This window comes from Mirounga angustirostris, unplaced genomic scaffold (genome assembly GCF_029215605.1).
Source record: "Mirounga angustirostris isolate CCGP_5_RB_7025 unplaced genomic scaffold, mMirAng1.0.hap1 SCAF_1, whole genome shotgun sequence".
NCBI lineage: Eukaryota > Metazoa > Chordata > Mammalia > Carnivora > Phocidae > Mirounga > Mirounga angustirostris.
In genome coordinates this window covers 81,111,617-81,137,385 of record NW_026991709.1, presented here as the reverse complement: position 1 = coordinate 81,137,385, position 25,769 = coordinate 81,111,617, and the positions used below count along the sequence as shown (strand labels likewise).

Sequence of the window (25,769 nt, the reverse complement as noted above, 5' to 3'; positions counted from 1 at the left end):
GAAACAGGTTCTTCATCCTGCCACACTTAGTATACATAAAACACAGAGAAGTAAAGAAAACAGAAGTCGTCACCACTATGCAAAAATGGACCCCCCCTTCACACATTTAAACACTTGAGCTGCACATACTAAGCCAGCTCTGCCTCAAACTGATAGAACCGTCCCCCAAGTCTCCAGTGACTCTCCATCTCCCTCTATTTCCTCATTTCGTCGCCTCCTCTTGGATCCCAAAAGCTGTCAGAGAGAAGCCCTACTCCTTGTCCTTACGTCATGTAAGTCCATGGTCAGGAACCATACCGAACAGTGGCCGACCTGGAGAGAACAGAGTAACAGATTGAAGTAATCCGAGGAGCTGAAAGGTTTATTTAGGAACAGGGAAGGTGACTCCCGTGACAGAAGCCCACATTGTAGATCCCAGGATGTTTCCAGGCTACGCACACCGTGGGCGCCCTCCAAACTCTCGTGACAACAGGCAGAGCACCAAGACAGATTCTATACCTAGATGCCCCCATCCTGCAGCATGGCCTCTGTCCCCAGCTTCTCCAGCTCTTCGTTGCCGTAGCCTCTGGGACACAGCTGGTACTTGGCACCTGGGACCTCCCTCCAGGAGGAGAAGCGATGGTGCCAGAGGCTGCAGAGACCATAGACAGTGGCCAGTATGGCCACCCCCAAGCCTAGGTGCCAGCAGAAGAAGATGGTGAGGAAGGCGAGGTCCCCAGGGTTTTCTGCTCTCCAGGGCTGTCCCAAGGGAGGAACGTACATTAGCACGGAGAGCTGCAGCATCCAACTGCTGAGCACCAGCCCCATCCAGGTCTTGAGCACCCACAGCGTGGGTTGGTCAGGGACCCAGACCTCTATGGTGAGCACCAGGCTAACCAGGAAGGTGAGCGCTACGAACAGCGCATGCACGCGGATCTCCAAGGTGCCCTTGTTCTCCAGGTGGGCGGCCATCAACAGTGTCAGCACCCAGAAGGCCAGGGCCTCAGCTGCTCGCTCCAGCTTGATGTTCTGCCGTGCTTGACATGACTGGCTCACAATGTCCACCACGCCGCTGAGTGTGAAAAACCCATACATGGTGACATGATCCCAGTTGTCACAGAACAAGAATGGCCGCCGAGGGTCCTCCCAGTCTATTATCCTCATCCGGTTTACTCCGGGGGGGTAGAAGAACTCAGGAATGATGCCACCCAGGGAGACAACCAACTTCATCATCCCTTGCACAGATATCAGCTGCCACCACCTGTGTCCTCGCTTCTCCCTTGGGGGCAAAGGGGAGCTGAGAGACCTCTGTCCCCGCAGCAGGGCCAAGGACACCATCACTGAGTAGTAAAGGGAGAAGATGAGGAAGAATATCCCCGCCAGCAGGTGTCCCTGGAAGGTGCCCATGGTCTCGGTGTGTGTGTTGGGGCCAGCAGAGCGAGAGCAGGGAGGTGAGCAGCAACCTTGCAGCGCTCTCCTCACAAGTTAGAGTTGCTGCTTCTAAGCTGCGGTGAGATCTTCCTGATCCAACTCCACCCCTACCTCCCACACACGAAAGGACATACGTCTGTGCTGGAAGCATCTGAGCCACTCCCTGGGTGGGATCTCTCTCAGCCATGTGGCACTTCACCTCACTCTGTTCCTTACTTAGGTCAGCTAAGCTTGGGGTTCCAACCTCTGCACCTCGCTGCAGGTCCTAGTTTTCCCTTTCTCTTCCCTCCCCTCTGCCCCACCTGCCACAAAGAGAGGGGAGGGAAAGAGGTAATTTTTTAAAAAATATTTATTTATTTGAGAGAGAGAGCACATGAGAGGGGGGAGGGTCAGAGGGAGAAGAAGACTCCCTGCCGAGCAGGGAGTCGGGATGCGGGATGCAGGACTTGATCCCGGGACTCCAGGATCATGACCTGAGCCGAAGGCAGTCGCTTAACCAACCGAGCCACCCAGGCGCCCCTAGGGAAAGAGGTAATTAAGGGGCGGTGGCTGACATTTTTGCATTGGCTGTCTCTTGGTGCCAGCCATATTAAAGCTTTTTTCCCTCATTTAAATCCCTCAACAACTCTATGAGAGACTCCTTGTTAAACAAATGTTATAGGTGACATTAAGGCTCCGAGGGGTGAAACCACACACGCAGGTTTCACATCTAGTGGCCAGCACAGCAGAGCCAGGTTGGGGACCTAGATCTACTCATCTGCTGACGAAGTCGAGTTTGTACATAACTAAATGACTGAGTTTCAGCTCCGACACTTGTAAGTCACATGATGATGAGCAACTTACTCTGTCTTCTTGAGCCTCTGTCTCCTGACTGGTAGAATGGGAATAATAATTACCTCATAGGTTTCTTGTATTAAATAGAATAAGGTATGTAGAGTGTCTGATACATAATAAATACTCAATAAATGGTAGTGGTTATTAGTAATTTTACTGTGTTATTACTAACATTCCTTGCTGAATTCCTATGATGATGAAGTTGTTCAAGTATTCCTCCGAATAATACCAAAGCAGGAACCATTAAAAAAAAGGGGAAGAACCTAATTATATTTAAAAATGTTAAAGTTTTTTATTAATAGAAGTTAAACATTACAATTAATAATTTATCATATATTAAAGTTATGGTTAAAAATTAATTTCAAGGAGCGCCTGGGTGGCTCAGTTGGTTAAACAGCTGTTTTTGGCTCAGGTCGTGATCTCAGGGTCCTGGGATTGAGCCCCATGTCAGGCTTCCTGCTCAGTGGGGAGTCTCCTTTCTCCCTCTGGCCCCCCCATTCATGCTCTCTCTCTCTCCTCTCTCTCTCAAATAAATAAATAAAATATTTAAAAATAAAATAAGGGCACCTGGGTGGCTCAGTCGTTTAAGCGTCCGCCTTCGGCTCAGGTCATGATCTCATGGTCTTGGGATCGAGCCCCACATTGGGCTCCCTGCTCAGATGGGAGTCTGCTTCTCCCTCTGCCTCTCCTTCTGCCCCTGCTCATGTGCTCTCTCTCTCTCGCTCACTCTCTCTCTCTCAAATAAGTAAATAAAATCTTTAAAAAAAATAAAAATAAAAGTTCATGAATCTTTAAAAAAGTTAATTTCAAGAGAAAAATAAATTGTAAAATTTTACTCCATATGTGACAAAATGTTAGTCTCCTTAAAATATAAAGAGCTCTTACAAATCAAAAAGTTAAAAGTGAACACCTCAGTAGAAAAATGGGCACAGGGCAAAAAGCGGCTATTCATTCAAGGATAACTGTTAAGTGGCCCATAAATCTACAAAAGGTGGAGCCTATCTGTAGCCTTAACAACACAGACTTCTCTTCACAGAGGGTAATGGAGTTCTTACACTCCTTGATGCCAAATGGGAAAAGTGGTAAAGAAGGATAAATGAGGGGCGCCTGGGGGGCTCATGGGTTAAGCTTCCGACTCTTGGTGACTCTTGGTTTCGGCTCAGGTCATGATCTCAGCGTTTGTGAGATCAAACCCCGAGCCCCGTGTTGGGCTCTGCGCTCAGTGCGTGCGGAGTCCACTTATCCCTCTCCCTCCCCCACCACTCGCTCACTCTCTCACTCTCAAATAAATAAATAACATCTTTTAAAAAAAAGAATGATAAATGATAAGCTAGAAAATGTTAAGGCTACTGCAATAGTAAATGGCTATCTAAAATATTTTTCTCTCTCTCTTTTTTTTTTTAAGATTTTATTTATTGATTGAAAGAGAGAGAGAGAATGAGAGCGAGAGAACAAGAGGGGGGAGGGTCAGAGGGAGAAGCAGCCTCCCAGCTGAGCAGAGAGCCCCACGTGGGGCCTGATTCTGGGACCCTGAGATCATGACCTGAGCCGAAGGCAGAGCCTTAACTGACTGAGCCACTCAGGCGTCCGGAAAATATTTTTTCTCATTCTAATAACACTGGACACTGAGAGTTCAAAATTTTTAGTATCCAAGGGAAGAATATGCCCACCGAAGGACACATTAATGATTTCATTGAACCGGAAGGCGAGGCAGTCACATGTATATTTCAGGCTCCTCAAGGCATGAGGCAAACAGGCAAAAAAGAAGGATATGGTATTGACTGTGGCAAGTGGTTCTGATTAACACAGGGGCATCGAATTGCAGCCGTATAAGGAGGTGGGGAGGAAGAGATACAGATGAAAAACAGGCGCCTCACCAGGTTGCCTTCTTAGGCTACGGTATCTAATGGTTGTTAAAGGAAGATACTTTCACAATCCTGTGTAGGCAGGACCACCAAAGGCTCTTTGATTCATTTTTTCATTCGATAATAATACTAATAATATCAGACACTTCTAGGCTCTGAGGATACAACAATGAAGGAGAGAGACAAGAAAAAAAAATATATAGGTAAACAAGAAAAAATGGCAGAGAGTGTTAAATAATAAGCCCTCCTCCCTCAAAAATAAATTAAGGCAATCGCAATAGTGAGTGAATCCTTCAGATTGATTCATAAAAGAAATAACATAAATCAAGATCAAATTGGCGCTAGGGTCCAGCCATGCAATAGCTGACTGAATGTTTGGATAACTTTATCACATGAAGACCTAGAGGAGGAAATGAATGAAAGCAAAGACCCTGGTAAATACAACTCCTTATTGACAATGTATCCTATTTCCAGTCTTTCCAGTTATGTCCTTCTCTTCCTAACCAGTATCACATTTTGGTTTTTGCCATTGAGAACCTTGTTGGGGGCACATCAGGTAGTAAGGCCATAAGTAATTTGTCTTTCCGTATCTATCTTTTTCTGCATTTTACAATGAGCGAGTATTTTCGTAATCAACTATCTGAAAATTTGAAATCAATGATGCAATTTGTTTAACGCATAGAGAAAAGGCTTGGATATGAAGACATCGAAATGTGGCAATTTCTACATGGTAGTTTTATGGGGAATATTAATTTGTGTCTCTTTCTTTTGTATTTTTCAAATGTTCTATGAGGATTTAGTAATTTAATTCCATGACAAAGTTGTCAACTTGAAAAATTTTGTAAGAGCTCTCCTCAGTCACTAAAACATTTCTTTATACATGTATATTCATGTGTACAATTATTTATATAGATACATATTTATGTTGACTTTTATGTATGTATTTTTTAAAGATGGAAAAACACAAAGACAGGCTAAAAATATAATATAACAAATGCCAATGCAGAATGAACAAGTGTTAACATTTTGCCATGTTTGCTTCCATGGTTTTGAAAAATAAACATTCAAATCTTTCCCGTCTCAAACCTACGCCTCCCTCCCTTCAGAATGGGAAACAATATCATGATTTTGGTGTGGATCTTCCCTGTCATTCTGTCATTTTGTATATGTTTGCATCTATCTCCCTGTGTCTTATCTCTCTGTCTCTCTGATCTACCTGATCATTTTCTATGTATTTCTAGTTCTGAAGAAACAAACACTAGAAGGAGGTCTTCCTTGAACAAGGCACTGGTCATGCCTCAATTAGAACCCATGTAAGTGAAGTTCCTTTGTAATGTAGTCAGTGTGGTTAAATTAAAACGGGGGGGGGGGGCGGGTAAGGACTCAAGAATCATGCAAAAATACAGCTGATGGGGACCATATGTTATAGTTGCCCCCTTCCAGTAAACTGGGCAAGTATACAGATGTGTTGATCCTAAGGATAACTAAAGGTTAGCAAGGCTAACTTTTATCATCCCCTCCCAACACACACACAAAATGACCATGAGTCCCTGGTGTGTCTGTCTCTCCCCATCTTCCAAGTGGACAATTACTTATCATCTGCTACCCTCTGAGTCATCCTGGCTTTCAAAAGGAGGCAGTGTCTAATACCCAAGTATACTTGTTGACTGATAGATTAATCTTTAGCAGATGAGTTTCAGTCACTGTGATATCTCAGTCATTTTAAGCCCCTCATCTCCAGCTGAAGAAAGAAAATCCTTAGCTTTGCCCATGACTAAAGGAATTTTCGTCATCAGCCAGCAGGTGCTGAGATGTGTTTGTTATTCGAAGACCTTCTAACCCAGTGGTTTTCAAGGCAGCCCATTAGAATCATCAGAGAGCTTTTTAAATGTTTGGGCCCTACCCTGGAGGTCCTGATTTAATTGGTCTGGGGTTCAGGTTTTTAAAATCGCCCCTGCAGACACAAAAGGACAAATATTGTATGATTTCACTTATATGAGGTATCTAGAGTGGTCAAATTCATAGAGACAGAAAATAGAAAGGTGGTTGCCAGGAGCTGGGATGGGGAGGGGAATGGGGAGTTACTGTTTAACTGATACAGAGCCTCTGTTTGGGAAGATGAGAGAGTTCTGGAGATGGATGGTGGTAATGGTTGCACAATAATATGAATGTACTTAATGCCACTGAATCGTACACCTAAAAATGGTTAAAAAGATAAATTCTATGTTTTGTTATGTACAATAAAAAAGGTGAAAAACAAACTTCTTTCTGGTGATTGTAACTCGCAGTCCGGTTGAGGATGACCTTATGCTCTCTGGGGTTACTGTTGGCAGGTGATTCCTGAGAGCTAAGTGGGCTCCCTGCCTCCCCAGGAGGCTCAGCTGGGTGCTGTTCGTGGTTCAACTGTCGCTGCTACTCGGGGCAAAGAAGTTTCACTTTTTACTTTTCCTTTAAGATTTGGTCTGTCTCCTGCCCGAGACTGGTCCTGGAAGCCTCTCCCTGCCTTCTGTACTGAGTAGCTATACTTGTGTGTAGGTTGCGGAATGGTAACCTCTATCAGCAGGGGTTTTATTCTCTGGTCCCTTCTGGTATCTGTGGCTGGAGCCTCCCTCTCCTCTCTTCCAGACTTAGGCATGCTAGGTTTGACTCAGCCCTGTCATCTGACTCATGCAGGTATATGTCACACAGGAATAACCGGCCAGTTAACATCAAATAGGGATGACCATGCGTCCATGGGGATAACAGAGTTCTTCGTATATTCTCTAATGAAATGCTTATCTACTTTGTTAGCCAAATGTTAGCAGAAGCCGCTCTGTCTTTTGAAATGTAAATGAATTTACTCAAGTCCTGTCCCACACTCTGGGGTGGGGGAGTCCAACGCTCTGTCCAAGGTTCTCGAAGGTTCCAGGGCTGGGGCTTTGCTCCTGTCTGACTCTGAGAGTCTGCATTCTGCTCTGGCTGTGTTCACACTTGCCGATGTGTGAACTGCAGCAGTGCCCTTTGCTCTGTTTTGCACTGACCCAGAGGGGAGACTCAGCCCCTTTTCTTTGATTCCCACCTCTACCCTTTGGAAAACAAAATAAAACAAAACAAAAATGCTTACAAAAGGCATTTATTTGCACAGCAGGCTTTATTGTGTGTGAGGATGATGATGGGGTATTACATCATCCCAAAGCAAAACTTTCAATATTGGCTATTAGATATTTTTGTTCTTTTTTTTTTTTTTTTAAAGATTTTATTTATTTATTTGAGCCAGAGAGAATGAGAGAGAGAGAGAGAGAGCACATGAGAGGGGGGAGGGTCAGAGGGAGAAGCAGACTCCCCGCCGAGCAGGGAGCCCGATGCGGGACTCGATCCCGGGACTCCAGGATCATGACCTGAGCCGAAGGCAGTCGCTTAACCAACTGAGCCACCCAGGCGCCCGATATTTTTGTTCTTAAAAATCCTTCAGTGATATATGATTCTATTCATATAAAGTCCCAAAACTTGTAAAACTAACCCAAGGTGTTAGAAGTCAGGATAGTGGTTAGCATGAGGGTGAGTGACCAGGAGGACTCCTGAGGGGGCTTCTGGAATTCTGGCAAAATTCTTTTGATTAGGTGCGGGTTACACAGGTGACTTGGGGGAAAGCTGTGGAGCTGGATACTTGGTGATTTGGGTACTTTCCTGTATTTATGTTATGCTTCAATAAAAAATTCACATTAGAAATAAAGAGGAAAGAAGAAGTCCATCAACAACCTCATGCCCAAGCATGTTGCTTGGCTCTCTCTCCATCCAGACTTCCTTCAGATCAGTATAGAGAATTCTCTCATCTACCCATTCTCAGCACCTCAGAGCACAGTTTTGGATTTTGATCTGTTAACAGTGTTTTCAAAGAGGACCAAGAAACATGCAGACACATAGGCACATTGTCAGTGATGAGCCTGTGTGAATACGGCCCCTCACACGCTCTTCTTCCTAAACCTCCTCAAAGAAATCACACCAGTGAGAACAGGAAAGACTCGTCCAGGTGCTCAGTCTTCATGGGCCTTCCTGTATTCCCTCCACCCCTCCATATCAGCCCAACCTCTAGAACCCTCAAACCTGTCAAGGAAAGAGACTCTGTCTCTGCTTCTGACCTTCCAGAGAGGCCCAGAAACCACTTTTGCACAATGGGACAGCTAGACTGAAAGATCCTGAGGCCATCCAGAAGCTAAAAGCCCCAGGTAAATAAGAACATGGCTCATGGGATAGATAGGAAGTCAAACTGGCCCTCAGGACACATCAGTCTGCCCACCAGTGGGCATCCTCAAAGGACAGCTCTGCGCCTGGATGCGCCATCCTGCAGCACGAGCTCTGCCTTGAGCTTCTCGAGCTCTTCACTGGGGCCCACGGGGCTTAGTGGTACCCGGTACCTGCCCTTTGCTAGGAGGAGCGACCACGGTGCCAGCATGGAAGCCTTTAAGGTCAGGTGCCAGCAGAAGGTGGTGAGGAAGCCCAGGGGCTCCAGTGGCTGGAAGACACATCATCACACATGGCTGCAGTGACCAGGTAGCTGACCAACAGGCTCTGTCAAAGGCCACGGTCTCGGCTGCCCAGCCCAGCTTCATTGTGCTGCCATGCTAGCCATGCGTGTTTCATGACGGCCACCACAAGCTCAGCAGGAAGAAGGCTGAACACAGTGACCTGCTTGCCCCAGCGCGTGGAGTGGGACCAGCTCCTCACGCTCTTCCCAGCCCACTGTCACAATCTGCTTATCCTTGGAGGACAGGAGAACTTAGTAAGGATGTTATTAAGAAGGCAACAGCTTCCTCCACCTCTGCCGCAGGTACCTGCTGCCACCACCTCTGTCCTCATGTCTCTTGGTAGGACATGGTCCCAGTAGGGCAGGACACCAGCCCTGAGGAGAAGAGCCCAGGACTTTACACAGGGAATGCCTGCACTTTCTATGCTGCCAGGAGTGTGAGGACAGCCCATCAATGGCTGAAGAGGTGGGCTCACCTCTCAGGTAGGTGCTCACAGGGGACAGAAGAAGGTGCTTCCTTCACACCACTTTGCGCCCCATGCGTGCTTTCACTCATGTCTCTGTTCCACCCGGGCGTTAAGCTAATACATGAGAAAGGTACACAACATGACCATTATGTTCGTCATTCGACCAGGATTCACCAGCCCGGGGCTATGAGTGCAGGCTGATTAACATGAGCATCTACGTTTTAATGGCTCTTAGCCTCCACTTTCTCTCAGAGGGTCTTAGAATCCTGCAGAATTTCCCTTCAGCTCCTACATTAAGGATGATTATGGAATCTCACTGCCCAAGAATCCGTTCTGGTTACTCTGCCAGCATGTTGCTGGTCACGTGCAGATGGACTGTCCACGCTGCTTGCTGGGCACTGGTTCTGCAGCTGCTGCCCTCGGTTGCCCCCTGAAAAGCTGCAGCCCCAGGACCACTGCCTTCCTGCCCTCTCTTGGCCTGTGGTGTTGCCAGCACTGTGGGGGTCCACTCTTGTTGCCAGCCGTGGTAGGTCTCTGGGGCTGGGGATCCACAGAGAATGGCCTCAACAGCTAGGAGGGTCCTGGTCTTGCTTGGTCTACATTGCTGCCAGTTCTCCCCGGGGAATGGTGCTTGTCCGAAGTGGGACAGAAACAGCTATTTTTCCACTGGAGAGAGGGGCCTCCCAGGAAGATTCTTTGAGCTCTGCAGGTCTCTAACACTCTGTGAGGCCCCTCTCTTAGGTCCTCCACCAGCCTTTCTTCTCAAAGTGCAGCTATAGTAGGCTGGGTTCAGGTAAGGTTGAGGACCACCCTCCTAGTTCTTCTAAAACCACTAAGTCCCTTGGCCCCCCAGAGTTTGAAGATGAGCGGGGTTTGTATATGAGATGCCTTCCTTCTTTGTAGCAAGCATTCTCTGTGATGTTCTATTATTCCTTCCTGCAATGGCTCAGTCAGGGACCCCTAGGGTATCAGATATCTCTGTACTCTATTAACAAAGTTTAAGTTCTTGTTTTTCCAAACATACCCCAGGCCCACACAGTCCAGGGGACACAGATGGATATGGAAGAGGAGGAGCTTAGTGGACATAGTTATTCTGTTTGGCTGCCCAGCATCTGAACCCGATTTCTCTCACCTAATGGGCATGCAGGAGGCAGAGCTCAGCTCCCCACAAGGAGCTGGAAAGGCCAGGTTTGTCCTTAGTGGCCTCTCTTGAAGTGGGCACAGACCCTAACCACCTGCCCTAGACTCTGCCCAAATCCAAATCATCCCTTTAATAACTCTCCTTTCTGCTTAAATCCACCAGAGATCATTTTTATGATTTCAGGCTAAAACCCTGTCTAAGGTGAGGGGTTTCATCTTTACCTGGCCCCAGCTCCACCGTGTTAGATAAAGATGTGTTTGGTTGCCATCTGCCCCCCCTTTCCTGCTGATTGGTAAGGGAAAACCCCCCCCAGCAACTTCAATAGAAAAATGGGCAAAGGATATGGACAGGCAAACAACAGAAGAGAAACATAAGAAGCTACTAAGGATACAGCCAGATGCTCAAAATCCCTGATAATCAGAGAAACACAAATTCAAAGTGTTGTGAGTTATCGTTTGGCACCTGTTCGGCAGGCAACCATTCAAAAGGCGGGTAATGCTGAGTCGGAGGGGATTTGGTGACATCGAAATCAATCCTGTATCCCTGGTGGAAGTGTAGATGGGTACGGCCACTCTGGAAAGGAGTCTGGTTCTACTTGGTTGAGTCCTACATTTGCACGTCCTATGACCTAGCAATCCTGCTCCTGGATGTACAACCCAGCAAATTGTCATACAAACACATAAGGGAACACTTATAAAGAAGTTCCTTGTAGCATGTTTCTATGGGCTAGTAGTTGGAGGTAAGCTGAGTGTCCAGTGCTGGGACAGTGGAGCCAGGGCACATGATGGGGTGTTACAGAGAGGTTAGATGCCTTGAATTAGGTGGCACATGGCAACAGGCCTGATGTTACAAGCATAGACAAGAGGAGACATAAGAAGATATATTGTATAACAGCACATTTTACAAGAACACATTCAAATGAAGATGACCATGGGGGCACCTGGGTGGCTCAGTTGGTTAAGCATCTGACTCTTGATTTCAGTTCAGGTCATGATCTCAGACTCATGAGATTAAGCCCCGTGTTGGGCTCTGCACTGGGTGTGGAGCCTGCTTGGGATTCTCTTTCTCCCTCTGCTCCTCCCTGCTCACTCGCTCACTGTTTCTATTTCTGTCTCTCAAAAAAAAAAGTTCAAAAAAAAAAAAAAAGAAAGATGAACATTAATACAGTTAAAGAATGGGGGCACCTGTGTGGCTCAGTCGGTTGGGCGTCTGTCTTCAGTTCAGGTCATGATCCTGGAGTCCTGGGATCGAGCCCTGCATGGGGGGGTCCCTGCTCAGTGGGGAGTCTGCTTGTCCCTCTCCCTCTGCCCCTTCCCTGCTTGTTCTCTCTCTCTCTGTCTCTTAAATAAATAAATAAATCTTTAAAAAATACAGTAAAAGAATGACCTGTAGAGAGAGGGGAATGAGAGTAAGGAAGAGGGACAAAAGAGGACACATTAATCAATAAAATAACTGAAGGATTTCATGCATATGGCATGGGCTGAGCAATAGAAGTAATTCCAGCCTCTTCAACCAAGGCAAACAAAATGAAACAGACAAAACAACCAACACCACAAAAGAGAAAGCAAGATGTGTACATAAAATCTTGATCACACAAGGTAGAGGGTGATGTGGACTCCATAGCAGGCACTGAGAATGGGCCACGTGGGACAAGGCAGGGAGAGACCCTGTCCAGGGAAATCAGAGCGGGCTTCATGGAGAAGGCATCATGTCTGAGTAAGTTACCTACCTAAGAATAGGCCCCTTTCCCAGGTGGCTCCCTTCAAAGAGGTCTGCTCACATCATAGAAGATTCTGTCCACCCACTTATATGGACCTTGGGATAAAATCCATATCAGATTAGCACACCAGAAGCCCAGCACTCACTCCAGCGATGCTTATATATCCTGATGGATGGTCAGGGAGACAGGAAGATGGCCTCCTGGTTGGGCCCAGAGCCCTCTAGGGGACCTAGGGGCATGTGCTAGGCCATCTCTAGTGGCTAGTTGTAAATTGCTCTCCATATTATAAAGTCTTCCCATATGAATTTCAACTGTGGATGAATAAAAGGAAGGATCTAATTTCAGCCAGCAAAGAAGTGGTACGAAGGGTATTAGCAATTTCTTGGCATCTGCTTTCCCTAACTAAGGTACAAACCATTCTCCCTCCAGAGAAATGACAGAAGTTAGAGAAGACCTCAAACCATCTTCTTAATAACATTGAAAGCCTAACCAAAAAAAAAAAAAAAAAAAAAAAAGGAATTAGTTGAGAGGAACTGGGAGGGGTAAGAGCCTAAATGGATGAATCTTTGCTCCTTGTCTCCTTGTCTGGGAGAAGGCAGCTAATAGGCCAAGATTCTGGGGTGAGTGGGAGGGGCAATATTGCTTTCCATAGTGTCCTAAAGACATGCAGGGGCTGTCTGCCAATCCTCAGAATCTAGACTGCAGAGCTGGAGGGACACAGTTGGCGGACACTGTCTACCTAGGGGGAAACCTAGTATAAGGCCATCCTCTGTTTATATATAGAGCCCACCCTCTAGAATATTCTCAAGCCCTGTTCCTGGACAGAGTGCCCTCAGGTGCTGGCAGAAGAAAGGTGGATCTTCTCTGGAAGAAGAAGGTGTGCTAAGCTGATATGTTAATTGATGCTCAAATTAATTTTCAAAATAGTCATTTCATATAACATGTCCAGAAGGAACACAGGCATACAAGGTACATGAGACAAAACAACATGTCTCAGAATAAACAGAAGCCATGAACCATAGAAATAGACCCACCAGGAGCTCAGATTATGGTTCCTAGGTACAACCTTTAATAAAGCAATGCATACTGTGTCAAGGAGATAAAAGCAGAACTTAAAGTTTTATGTAAGGATATGGAAATTTTGAAAGCAACAATGCAGATTAAAAAAAAAAAAACAATTAGAGGGACACGTGGGTGGCTCAGTCAGTTAAGCGATTGACTCTTGATTTTGGCTCAGGTCATGATCTCAGGGTCATGGGATCGAGCCCCATGTGCAGCTCCGCTCTCAGTGAAGAGTCTGCTTGTCCCTCTCTGCTCTTCCCCGCCACTCGCGTTCTCTTTCTCTCTCAAATAAATAATTAATAAAATCTTAAAAAAATTATATACTATTGAACTAAAAAGTGCAATAATCCAATTAAGAACCCAGTAGAAGGGTTAATAATAGACAGTCAATGGAAAGGAAGATAAGTCAGAAGAAATCATCCAGAATGAAGCCCAGTGAGACCTAAAGATGGAAAATACAGAAGAGATGATTAATAAGAGAAAGTACAGAAACCTAATATATGTCTCTTTGGAGTTCTGGAAGGAGGGGAGAGAGAGAACGGAGGAGAGGCAATATTTGAGGAGAAAAAAGTTGAGAATTTTCCAGAATTGATGAAATAAGCCAATCCTCTGATTCAAAAAGCCAAAGGAGAGATTCCCACAGGAAATAGAAATCTCAAAGGCATTGGTTAAACCAAGAATTCCCACTTGGGAAATTCTCCTTCCATGACAAGGTGTGAGAGTACTTGAGCGACCTGGTGGATTTCTTTACAGAGGTGTTCTTGTTGTTTGTTTTTGAAGATGGGAGAGATTTGACCTTGTTTATAAGCTGAGGGAAGAAACCAGTTGAGAGTGACAGGTTGAAAACACAGGAGAGAAGAGGTAATGCCTGAAAATTTTAGAGGAACAGGGACCCATACTGTGAATAATTACAATATCTATAATACCTACCATTTACTGAGCATTACATGACAGAATCTGATTCAGGCAGTTGTCACACACTGATATTAATTCTTAAAGTCCTTAACAATTAGTATTTCTATTGAGACATCACTGATATGTTAATTGATGCTCAGGGAATTCAAAGGAAAAAAACAAAACAAAACAAAACAACTTGGTTGTAAAGTGTGGCTAGTAAATGGGGGTACGAAGATCTACACCAGATCTTGACTTACCCCAAAGTCCTTGTCTTTTCTACTCTAGACAGGCTGCCCTCAGAGTTCCAGCTGGCCTCAAAAAGGCCTTTCCTTGGTCTGAGATTGGCTAGAAGGGGGATGACTGTAGAGGTGGAGATGTTTGGAGAATATAGAGAAAGGATTAGGGAGTTGAAGCTGTTTGGGCTTAAGGCTTGGTTGTTCCTAGGGAAGTGATAAGGGATATTATTTGCAGAGTTTGAAGGGTGTGGGAAGTCAGCAGCGAAGTAACTGCCAAGAACAGTCCTCTAGTCGGGAGGGAGGGAAAGGAGCACAGTCAAATGAGGGCGGAGGAGGCTGAGTCAGGGGAGTGTCAAGCCGGGTACAGGGTGAGAGGCAGTCAGCAGAGAAGGGGAGTTGAGGGGCGAGGGAAGGTTAATGCCTTCACTTACTCAGGCAGATGGCAGGATTTGGGGTGACAGGAAGGCTGTGAGCCAAGTGCCCAAACCATCAGTGACAGCATGGAGTGGTTCCAGAAGCTGACACTGAGAGGCAGGGGGCAAACATGAAGGGAAACAGAATATGTCATAGTCTCAAAGTATCTTTCCCTCAATATTTATTAATTACAAAGGGGAAAAATAGTAACTCACACTGGAGAAACGCAGCAGACCTCACCTTAACCAAGTGATCTCAAAATGCTGCTTTATTAAAAGAGATGATGGGACAAAGCTGCCTGGCAAGGAACGGGTCAATAAACAATGACTATTATTTTAGTCCTTGAGGTAAAAATAGCAACATCCCCAAGACCTATGGCCCAAAGGTCTCTCCGCGCCAATCCTACCTCGGTGCAAAATTAATCTGCCTTAACGCGTCCCTGCGTCCCAGAGGGTTAATGAGCTGTCCCTGGGTAACGTGGTTAACACCTGGGCCCCTGACAGGTCTTCCTTAATAAATGGAGTGATTCTAACGGTAGAGATTCAGGCACGGGGGCAGCGTTGAGATGACTGCTCTGGGCTGGGGTGAGGGAGTTCTGGGTCTCGAACGGAACCGGGAACCACGGGGCTCCGCACCGTCGGGCTCTGGCTCGGGTCTCTAACCGCGCAGCTTCCGGGGCTCTGGCCCCGTCCGCCCCCCCGCCCGTCTGCCCGCCTCCTCCAGACCCTCGGACTGCAGGTGGGGGTGTGGATGTCGGGCGGCGTGCCTGCGCTCCGCCTCCATCCCCATGCGGGCCAGGCTGTGGGCCCCCCCAAGCTGCATCTCCCGCACCTGGCTCAGAACCCGTCGAAGCCGACGTGCGACTGTGCAGCGCTGAGTGACAACCCTGACGCTCCTGGGACGCTCTCTTCGGGGAAGCGCGCCGATGCCCCCTAGTGGCTGAGCTCTGAACCTCCGGAGGTCCCGCGGCTCTGTCTGGGGCGAAGGTACAAAGGAAACCCCTAGCGCTAGAACCCCCTGGTGCCGGACCCGGCCTGCAGAGAGCCGGGAGCGGTGGCGCCTTGGGAGTGTGCGGACCGGGGCTGGGCTGGGAGAGTGGGGATGGTACAGTCCTCGAACGAGCCAGGTCTGAGGAGTCAGCCCCGACCAGGAAGGCCGGAAGCCTCCTCCTGCGGGCCCCTGTCCCCCACGCGGGCCTCAGCTCCTTTCAGGTCTTCATTGTCCTTGAGGGGAAAGGGAGAAATGAATATATATGTACCGGGCAGCTTCACTTAGTCCTATGGAAACTCACTACTTCTAAAAAGGAGTTGAAGTGATCGAAAAGATTTCTGAGGAAGTTAAAGGGAAAAGGATGGGGGGCGGTGGGGAGTGGAGATCAGCAGAGGGGTGAGGTTAATACTTAAAATGACTCTGGAGACCCTGAACAGATACTAGACCAGCAGACTAGAAACAGAATGTTAAACTTCCAAATCATGAGAGCTTTAAAAAAGAAGAAACCCACAAGACTCCAACAGTCCTTCAAGAATCAGGAACAATAGACCAAGGGGAAGGGAAATCATGGAACTAAAAAATATAAAAGAAAAAATAGAAAACATATATCAGAGATCATAATTATTGCAGATGGATTAAATTCCTCTATCTAAAAAAGATCCCCTAGTAAAAAAGCCTATGATAACCTACGTACTTTTTGTTTATAAGATACATAGCTAAAACAAAATGACAGAGTTTGAAAACAAAGAGGTTTGTTAAGATGTACCAGGAAAAAGTTAACAGCCCCCACACCCATCCCATTTTGTGTTCCAGCTCCAAAATACATCTCACATCTACCCATTTCTCTTCACCCCATGGCCACTCGAAGTCAGATCCTGGTGATTTCCCACCTGGACTACATCAATAGCTTTCTAATTGGTTCCCTGTGCTCTTCTTGCCTTCCTCCCTACAAAGCAGATAAAATGTTCTTTTAGAAACATCAGTCATGGGGCACCTGGGTGGCTCAGTTGGTTAAGCGACTGCCTTCGGCTCAGGTCATGATCCTGGAGTCCCGGGATCGAGTCCCGCATCAGGCTCCCTGCTCGGCAGGGAGTCTGCTTCTCCCTCTGACCCTCCCCCCTCTCATGTGCCCTCTCTCTCATTCTCTCTGTCAAATAAATAAATAAAATCTTTAAAAAAAAAAAAGAAGAAACATCAGTCATATTTTAAAAACCTAAATTTCTCCTCTGCCTAAAGCCCTTCAATGTTTTCTTAAGGCACTTAGAGTAAAATTCAACCCCCTTACTCTGGCCCACAAGCCCCCTAACCCCTACCCAAACCTATCTCATGCATCCCCTCCCTCCTACCTGCTGCCTTCTTGATGTTCCTCAAACTCACCTGTGCACACACTGTTCCCTCTGGCTGGATGCCCTCCTTTAGCTCTTCATTCTCATTGCTTGGGTCTAGCATCAGGAGCTCCCCCACAGAAAAATTTCCTCTGGCCAGCCTGTCTAGAGCCCTTTGCCTAGCTACCCTTTGTCATTACTTTGCTTATTTCCTGCAGAGTACTTGTTACAATCTATAAATATCTTATTTATTTGCTTATTTATTTCTTCTCCAATAGATTTTTTTTTTTTTACTAGTGTTTTGGGTCCTTCTCAGTATACAATCATATTATTTGCTGGTGTAGATAATTTTTCTGCTGTTAGAATTTGTTTTTCTAATTTCATTTTGTTTTAATAATGCAATAGGGCCTTTCAAATAATGTTGAATAATAATGATTATAGTGAGCATTTCTTCCTCGTGCTTAATTCGAATGAAAATAGCTTGAGGGTTTTACTGTTTTTTTTTTAGTAAGCTATCTGCTATTAATTTTTGATAAATATTCTTTATCATATTTAAGAGGCATCCTTCTAGTCCTATATTACTTTTACTTTTACAGTCTTTTCTGTGGTAACTGATCTATTTAAGTTTTCTATTTCTTTTGGTGTCAATTTGTATTTTCCTAGGAATTCAACAATTTTCTCTAGATTTTCCAGTTGGTTTTCATAGAGTTGTATGTAATATTGTTTTATAATTATTTTTTTTTCTTTTATACCTGGTGTTATATGATCTTTTTTATTTTTAATATTGTTTGTATTTGATTTTTCTCCTTTGTCTTTAATGGTGAGCATGAAATACCTGTTGATCTTACAAAAAATAAGATTTGGCATAGAATTGCCATGTGATCCAGCAATTGCATACCTATGTATACTTTTAAAAGATGAAAGCAGCGACCCAGTTACTTGTGCACTTGTTCATAGCAGAATTATTCATAATAACCAAAAGGAGAAACAACCCAAGTGTCCAGCAACAGATAAGCAAAATGTGAATAAGCAACATGTGGAACATACATGCAATGCAATATTATTTGGTCATAAAAGGAAAAGAAATTTTGATATATGCTGCAATATGGATGTACCTTAAAAACATTATGCTTAGTGAAATAAGCCAGACACAAAAGGACAAATATTGTATGATTCCACTTATATGAGGTACCTAGATGAGGCAAATTCACAGAGACAGAAAGTGGAATAGAGGTTACCCGGGGTTGGGGGAGGGAGGAAGGGATTGCTATTGTTTAATGAGTACAGGATTTTTGTTGGGCATGATGAAAACATTTTGGGTATAGTTAGTGATGATGGTTATGCAACACTATGATGTATTTAATGCCACTGAATTGTACACTTATGAATGGTTAAAATGACAAATATATTATGTATATTTTACCACAATACAAAAATTAGGTTTAGGATTTATTCTTTCCATTATATCTTTCCTTATTTCACTAATTTTGGTTTTCACTTAAAAAATTTTTTTCTAGGGGTGCCTGGGTGGCTCAGTCAGTTAAGCATCTGACTCTTGGTTTCAGCTCAGGTCATGATCTCAGGGTCCTGAGATCAAGCCCCACAATTGGCAAGGAGTCTGCTTCTCTCCCTCTCCCTCTGCCCCTCCCCCTGTTCTCTCTCTCTCAAATAAATAAATAAATCTTTAAAAAATTGTTTTTTCTAAAAAATTGAAGTATAGTTGACACACAATGTTACACTAGTTTCAGGTGTACAACATAGTGATTCAACAAGTCTATACATTACACTAGTCTATACATCACCACAAGGGTAGCTACCATCTGTCGCCATCCAGCATTATTATAATAGCATTGACTATATTCCCTATGCTGTACTTTTCATCCTCGTGACTTATTCATTTCATAATCGGAAGCCTGTATCTTCCACTCCCCTTCACCCATTCTGTCCATCCTCCTACCCTCCTGTACCCTGGCAACCATCAGTTTGTTCTCTGTATTTATGGTCTGTTTCTGCTTTTTGTTTGTTTGTTTATTCATTTGTCTTGCTTTTTTTTTTAGATTCTACATATAAGTGAAATTATATGGTACTCATCTTTCTTAGTCTGACTTATTCACTTAGCATAATAAGTCCACCATCTTGTTGCAAATGACAAGATCTCACTCTTTTATGGCTGAGTAATATTCTCTGTATATATTCTTATATATATATTATATGAATATATATATCCACATACACACACCTCCCACATCTTCTTTATCCATTCATCTATCAGTGGACACTTAGGTTGCTTCCATATTTTGATTAATGTAAATAATGCTGCAATAAACATATAAACATAAGGGTGCACATATCCTTTTGAATTAGTGTTTTCATTTTCTTTGGATAAATACCCAGTAGTGGAATTACTGGATCATATGATATTTCTATTTTTAATTTTTTGAGGAAGCTTCACACTGTTTTTCACAGTGGATGCACCAATTTACATTCCTATCAACAGTGCATGAAGGTTCTCTATTCTCTGCATCCTTGCCAACACTTGTTATTTCTTGTCTTTTTGATGTTGGCCATTCTGACTGGTGTGAGGTGGTATCTCATTGTGGTTTTGATTTGCATTTCCCTGATGATGAGTGATGTTGAGCATCTTTTCATGTGTCTGATGGCCATCTGTATGTCTTCTTTGAAAAAACGTCTATTCAGGTCTTCTGTCCATTTTCTAATCAGATTATTTGGGCTTTTGGTGTTGAGTTTGGCTTTTATTTTTTAATAATTACTTTGGCCAGATTATTTGTGGTTCATTTTTAATTTCTTTTTTTTATTTTTAATTTCTTAAAATGAGTTCTTAATTTCAATCTTCTTTAATAATGAAAGTACTTAAGGCTGTGATTTTTTCTTGAATATGGGTTTAACATACCAAAACATAGGTTTCATTACTTTCTAGATTGTTTTTAATTTCAATTTTGATTTACATATTGATCTAGAGATGACTTTTATTCTAATAGTCAATAGTTTGGGAGAGTATTATTCATTTGTATTCTAAAATATTGATTAGACAATATATACTATAAAATTTTCACTTTTTTGAGGGCGCTTGGGTGGCTCAGTCATTAAGCATCTGCCTTCGGCTCAGGTCATGATCCCAGAGTCCTGGGATCGAGCCCCACATCAGGCTCCCTGCTCAGCGGGAAGCCTGCTTCTCCCTCTCCCACTCCCCCTGCTTGTATTCCTGTTCTCGCTGTCTCTCTCTCTGTCAAATAAATAAATTTTTAAAAAAGTGTTTAAAAAATTTTCACTTTTTTGAATTTGTCAAGTTTTATTTGTGGCCAAGTAGATGATGGATTTATATATAAATACCATACATATATATATATTACAGAAATATGAACATGTTTTATTGACAAACAAAAAAAGCACGTTCTGTGTTTGTAGGTTGCAAAGTTCTGTACATGTTATTAAATTGAGCTGGTTGACTGTAATACTCAGATCTTCTATGTCCTGGCTAAATTTTCACCTTCTAAATCCGTCAGATTTTGAAAGATGTATATTAGAATCTTCCACTATAATTGCACATGCATGTTTTAAGATTAAGTTCTTGTTGTGTTTTTAACAGCTTTTGCCTTATATATTTGGCTGCTATGATGTTTAGTGTTTGGAGGTTTATGACTAATACTTTCTTCTTAAAATGTACCTTTTATTATTACATAATATCTGTCTTCTTTAATACTTTTTATTTTAAATTTTACATCATCTATGTTGTCATTTCTGCTTTCCCTTGTTTGCATTTGTCTGGTATTTCTTTACTCATTAGCTTTTTTTTTTTTAAGTAGGCTCCATGCCCAGAATGGAGCCCAATGAGAGGCTTGAACTCAGGACCCTGAGATGAAATCAAGACCTGAACTGAGATCAAGAGTCAGGTGATTGGCCAATTGAACCACCCAGTCAACCCAACTCATTAGCTTTTCTGTATCACTTTATTTTAGGTGTGCTTCCTATAAACATGTATTTGGATTTGGCTTTTCAATTAGGTCTGACAGTTTTTATCTTTTACATGAAACTTGAGCTCATTCACATTTAGTATAATAGTTGATATACTTGATTTTATTCTTTCCATCTTATTTTATTTTAATTTTTCATCTTTTTCTTTTCCCTGGCTTATTCCCATTATCATTCATTTCTTCCTTCCTCTTTGTTAATTTGGAAATACTACTGGGCTTTTTAATCAAAAGTATATTTCTTTATAATTGTATCAAAACATGCTAACAACCCTCCTCTCATACCACCTAGGTACTCACTTTTTGTGTGTCTCCTTCCCGCAAGGTAAAACCTTTAAAACATTTTTGCCTCATCACTCTTCCCACCTTTCCAAACTCCTTGGTTTTTCTAAGACAGTTTGGTTTTCTTGGTTTATAACTAACATTAAGTTTTTCCTGTTTGATAAAAGAATTCTTATGAAGCACCTCGGTGGCTCAGTTGTTTGAGCGACCAGCTCTTGATTTTGGCTTGGGTCATGATCTCAGGGTCATGGGCTCTGTGCTCAGCAGGGAGTTGCTTGGGATTTTCTCTCTCTCCATCTGTGCCCCCCCCCCGCCCGGCCCGTGCACTCTCTCTAAAATAAATAAATAAATCTAAAAAAAAGAGAGTTCTTACTTAGCACTTATATTACAAATATCAACCACATTCTTATCATTCAATTGATTTTAACTATATAAAATACAAAGTTCATTACTCAATAACTGTGTCCCTTCCTTTCTCATCTTACTCTATGTTGAAGTCTGGATTATTTTCTTATTTGATTCGAGTACATTCTTGGCATCTTTCTTTTACAGGACAGGTGAATGCCTTCTTGCCTGGGTATATGATTCTTGGGTGATTCTCCTTTCTTTCAATATCTATAGTTGTTATTCTTCTGTTCCTTAGCTTCTAGGCTTGTGATTTAAAAATAACATATCTTAGCTAACTAGTAATAGAAGGGGACTTCCTTAATATGGTAAAGGTACCTATAAAAACACTTATAGCAAACATCATAATTAATGATAAAATATTAGAAGTTTTTACCTCATTCTCTACCTTGAGATAGGGAATGAGGCAAAGATACACAATTTCACCACTTCTGTTTAACATATTATTGGATGTCCTCACTAGTATAATAAGGCAAAACAAAGAACAAAATTATACAATTAAAAAGGAAATAAAACTGTCATTAATTTGTATTCTACATGTTTGTATTTTTCTTTATATCATTTATATGAAACTGAAAAACATACGAAAGGTAACATTTCATTTAAGGTTACCTACATATGTTGTAAAACTGTAATAACAAGCAAGAGAATGATAAACACAACATTCAGAATAATAATTCCTTGAGAAGGAGAGGGCATATGGGGGCTTCTAAAAATGCAGTAATACTCTATTTCTTAAGTTGGCTGATGGTTACAGATATTTATTATTCTTTATACCTTTAGTATACATGCTTATGTATTTTTGTAGGTATGAAATACATCATTAAAAAAGTAGAAAATGTGAAAGACTTTAGAAATGAACACTACTATTTATGTATAACAATAAAATTAGAGTAAAAAAGTATACAAAGAAAATATTAAATTCTTTACTACCTTTTAGTGCCCTATACATTTAGACAATGTGATTGTGTATGTAGAAAATCTAAGGTAATCTATTGACAATATATTTATTTAATAAGTAGATTTAACAAGGATGCTGGAAGCAAGGTCAATATACCAAATAAGATCTCACTTGCTCATTTCATTGCTATATGCAACAACAGGACATAATCTCACAAGCATAACAAAGAGTGAAAGAAGCAAAGTAAAAAAATCCCACATAGTATCATATCATTCCATTTGAATAATGTTTACAAAAGGCAAAACTAAAATATATTGTTTAGTGATACATACACAGTTTTTTTCAGAAATCAGGTATTACAGGAATTAGAAATTCTTCCCTCTACTGGGGAAGGAGAAGGTTATAATCTACATAGAGCACAATGTGACACAGGGAAGGCTTCTAGGGTATTCGGGCATTGACAGTATTGCATATATATATATATAATTATGCAATATAATATATATATTTCAGTTTGCTGTGTGTAATGAATTATAAAATCTCAGTTTTCTGTGTGGAGATATATATCATGTTTATTATAGGAAAATACAATACCAAAGATGTCAACTTCCCAAAATTGATCTATGAAGTTATTGTTTTAATCAAAATCCCAACGAAGATTTATGTGGAATTGACAAGCTAATTAAACAATATATATGTATATTTCACAATAAAAATGCATGTAAAGTACTGGAATAAAAGATGAAAGAATTAAAAAATAAAAAACCTTGGAAAGGGGAAAGTCTTTCTAGGTAAGGGGCAAAACTCAGCAACTAAAAGGAAAAAAAATGGACATTAAAGCAAAATTCTGCATGGAGAATTAAACACAAATACAAAATAAAAAATAAATGGAAAATTAGAAAAATAATAATTGTAACTCACATGTCAGATAAATGGCTAATTTCCCTAATATATTGTGAAAGCTTACAAATCAATAAAGAAAAAAATAGAAAAATGGACATAGGGCAGAAAAAGATACACAAATGGCTGAAAGAGAAAAGAAACTCCATTTCACCCATAAATGAGGAAATGCAAATTGAAAATAAAAATGAGATGTTTTTCATTAAGAAATTTGATAATATAAAGTGTGAGCATGAATGAGGGCAATGCAAACAGGCATTCTCTTGCATTTGTTGGAATTGTAAATTGTTGCAGTCTTTTTACAAAGCAATTTGGTGAAGTCTATCAAAATTACATATGCATCACCGTCTGTCCATCTTATAGTTATATTCCGGTATGTGTACAGTCATATATACTTTAAGGCTATTGATTGCAGTGTTGTTATTGAGGAAGCCTGGAAACAACGTAATGTTCACCAATAGGGAACTGAAAATGAACTACTGTTTAGCTATTTTCATAATGAACTAGAGAGATTACATATAAATTGTTCAATGAAAAAAGCAAGTTGCTGAACTGTTGTGTATTTTATGCTTCCATTTGTATAAAAAATGGATGGGATAGATTTGGAGAAAGCATCAACCATATACATAACTGAAGGACACTAACATGTTACAAGGATCTGTAGGGTGCAGATGTTTTGGAAAAAGCTACCGGGGGTCTGAGAACCTGGGCCATTGAATTTCATTGCATGGTTTTACACTTTGTACTTTTTGATTTTTTTTTTTATAAATCTCTCCTTGTACACCTTTCTCCCTCCCTGTTTTTTTTTTTTCAATTTTCAAGTGCATTAAAAAAATTATTTTGCTTTTTTCCTTCCTCCAAAGGTTCTAACACTTTTTTTTTTAAGATTTTTTATTTATTTGACAGAGAGAGACACAGCAGGAGAGGGAACACAAGCAGGGAGAGTGGGAGAGGGAGAAGCAGGCTTCCTGCCGAGCAGGGAGCCTGATGTGGGGCTCGATCCCAGGACCCTGGGACCATGACCTGAGCCAAAGGCAGACGCTTAACGACTGAGCTACCCAGGCGCCCAGGTTCTAACACTTTTTATCAAACCTGAGAAAACTGGTTATAAAGTAGACCATCTTGCCATGAGCCCAATCTGCAAGTTAATTTAAATTCTTCAACACTAAAAAAATGTGCACAGTTAAAACAATAAGTTAAGGTGTTTTTTTCAATTATGAAAATGAATCCTAAAGTACCTAGTGATAAACCTATTAAGGGTGTTAGATGTATGTGGAAAACATGTAAAACTTTATGGTAGGATTTTGAAGAAGACCTAAATAAATGGAGATATTGTCATGCTTATATATATTTTTAGAAAGAGCCAATTTCATAAAGATGTCAATATCCCAAAATTAATCTGTGAAGTCATTGTTTAAATCAAAACCCCAACAAAGATTTTGTAGCAGAAGCTAACTCTAAAACATATATGAAAATGTAAAGGACCTCAAATAGTCAAGGTAGTCTTGAAAAAATGTGAGAATACATGCTTATCCCGAGATCAAGACTTATTATCAAATTACAGTAATTAAAAGAGTGTGGTATTGCTCAAGGATAGACAAATAGACCAAAGGAATAAAATAGAGCCCAGAAACAAACCAGCACATTTTGGGAAATTTGATTTATGACAAAGCTGGGATTTCACAATCGTTATCCATATGAGAAAGAAGATCTCTCTGTAACTCGTTTCACAAAGAATCAAATCTGGTGGATGTAAGACCAAATACAAAACAGCAAAATTTAAAAACTTTTAGAAGAAAATATAGGAAGACTTAGGACCTTTCAACCAAGTCACCCAAAGCACAAACTATGAAGAAATAGATAAATTAAGCTACATTAGCATTTTCTGTGCCTTAAAAGACACCATAAAAAGTTGTAAGATAAGCCACGGGGTGAGTAATAATATTTGTAATATATCCATCTGAAAAGGGAATAATATTCAAAATATATAAAGAATTCTTAAAAATCAATAAGAAAATTACAACTACCAATAGAAAAATAGGAAAAGGTTATGGACATGAGTTTACAGAATAAAATATACAAATGACCAGTAAGCATATGAACAGATACCTAGCCTCTAACTTGATACTAATCAGGGAAATGCAAATTAAAACTATAAGGAAATAATACCACAAGCCCATTAAATTGGGGGAAAAAATCCAACAGTAACTAGTGTTGATGAGGATTGGGAACACAGTAATTCATCCACCGCTGTTACGATTGCTTTGGAGACCAAGTGGGCAGTAACTGGTAATGTTGAAGCTAGGCATCCTTTGCAATCCTGCAGCCCCAATCCTAAGGGTGTACCCTATAGAACTCACACACAGGCACAGGAGACATGGACTAGACTGTCCATAGCAGCACTGTTTGTAATCAGGACAAAATGCA

The 25,769-nt window shown here is 41.9% G+C and overlaps 1 protein-coding gene across 1 annotated transcript; it reads right to left on the bottom strand.

Annotated features, from left to right (window-relative positions):
* Positions 1 to 498: 498 nt before the first annotated feature.
* Positions 499 to 1,386, bottom strand: LOC123834571 (transmembrane epididymal protein 1A-like). Its single transcript, XM_045863673.1, has one exon. It carries the CDS (start codon positions 1,384 to 1,386, stop codon positions 499 to 501), a length of 888 nt encoding a protein of 295 aa, XP_045719629.1.
* Positions 1,387 to 25,769: the final 24,383 nt, after the last annotated feature.

Bases quoted from the DNA above. Each gene is read 5' to 3' on its own strand.
- LOC123834571 (XM_045863673.1), bottom strand. From the start codon at position 1,386: ATGGGCACCTTCCAGGGACACCTGCTGGCGGGGATATTCTTCCTCATC.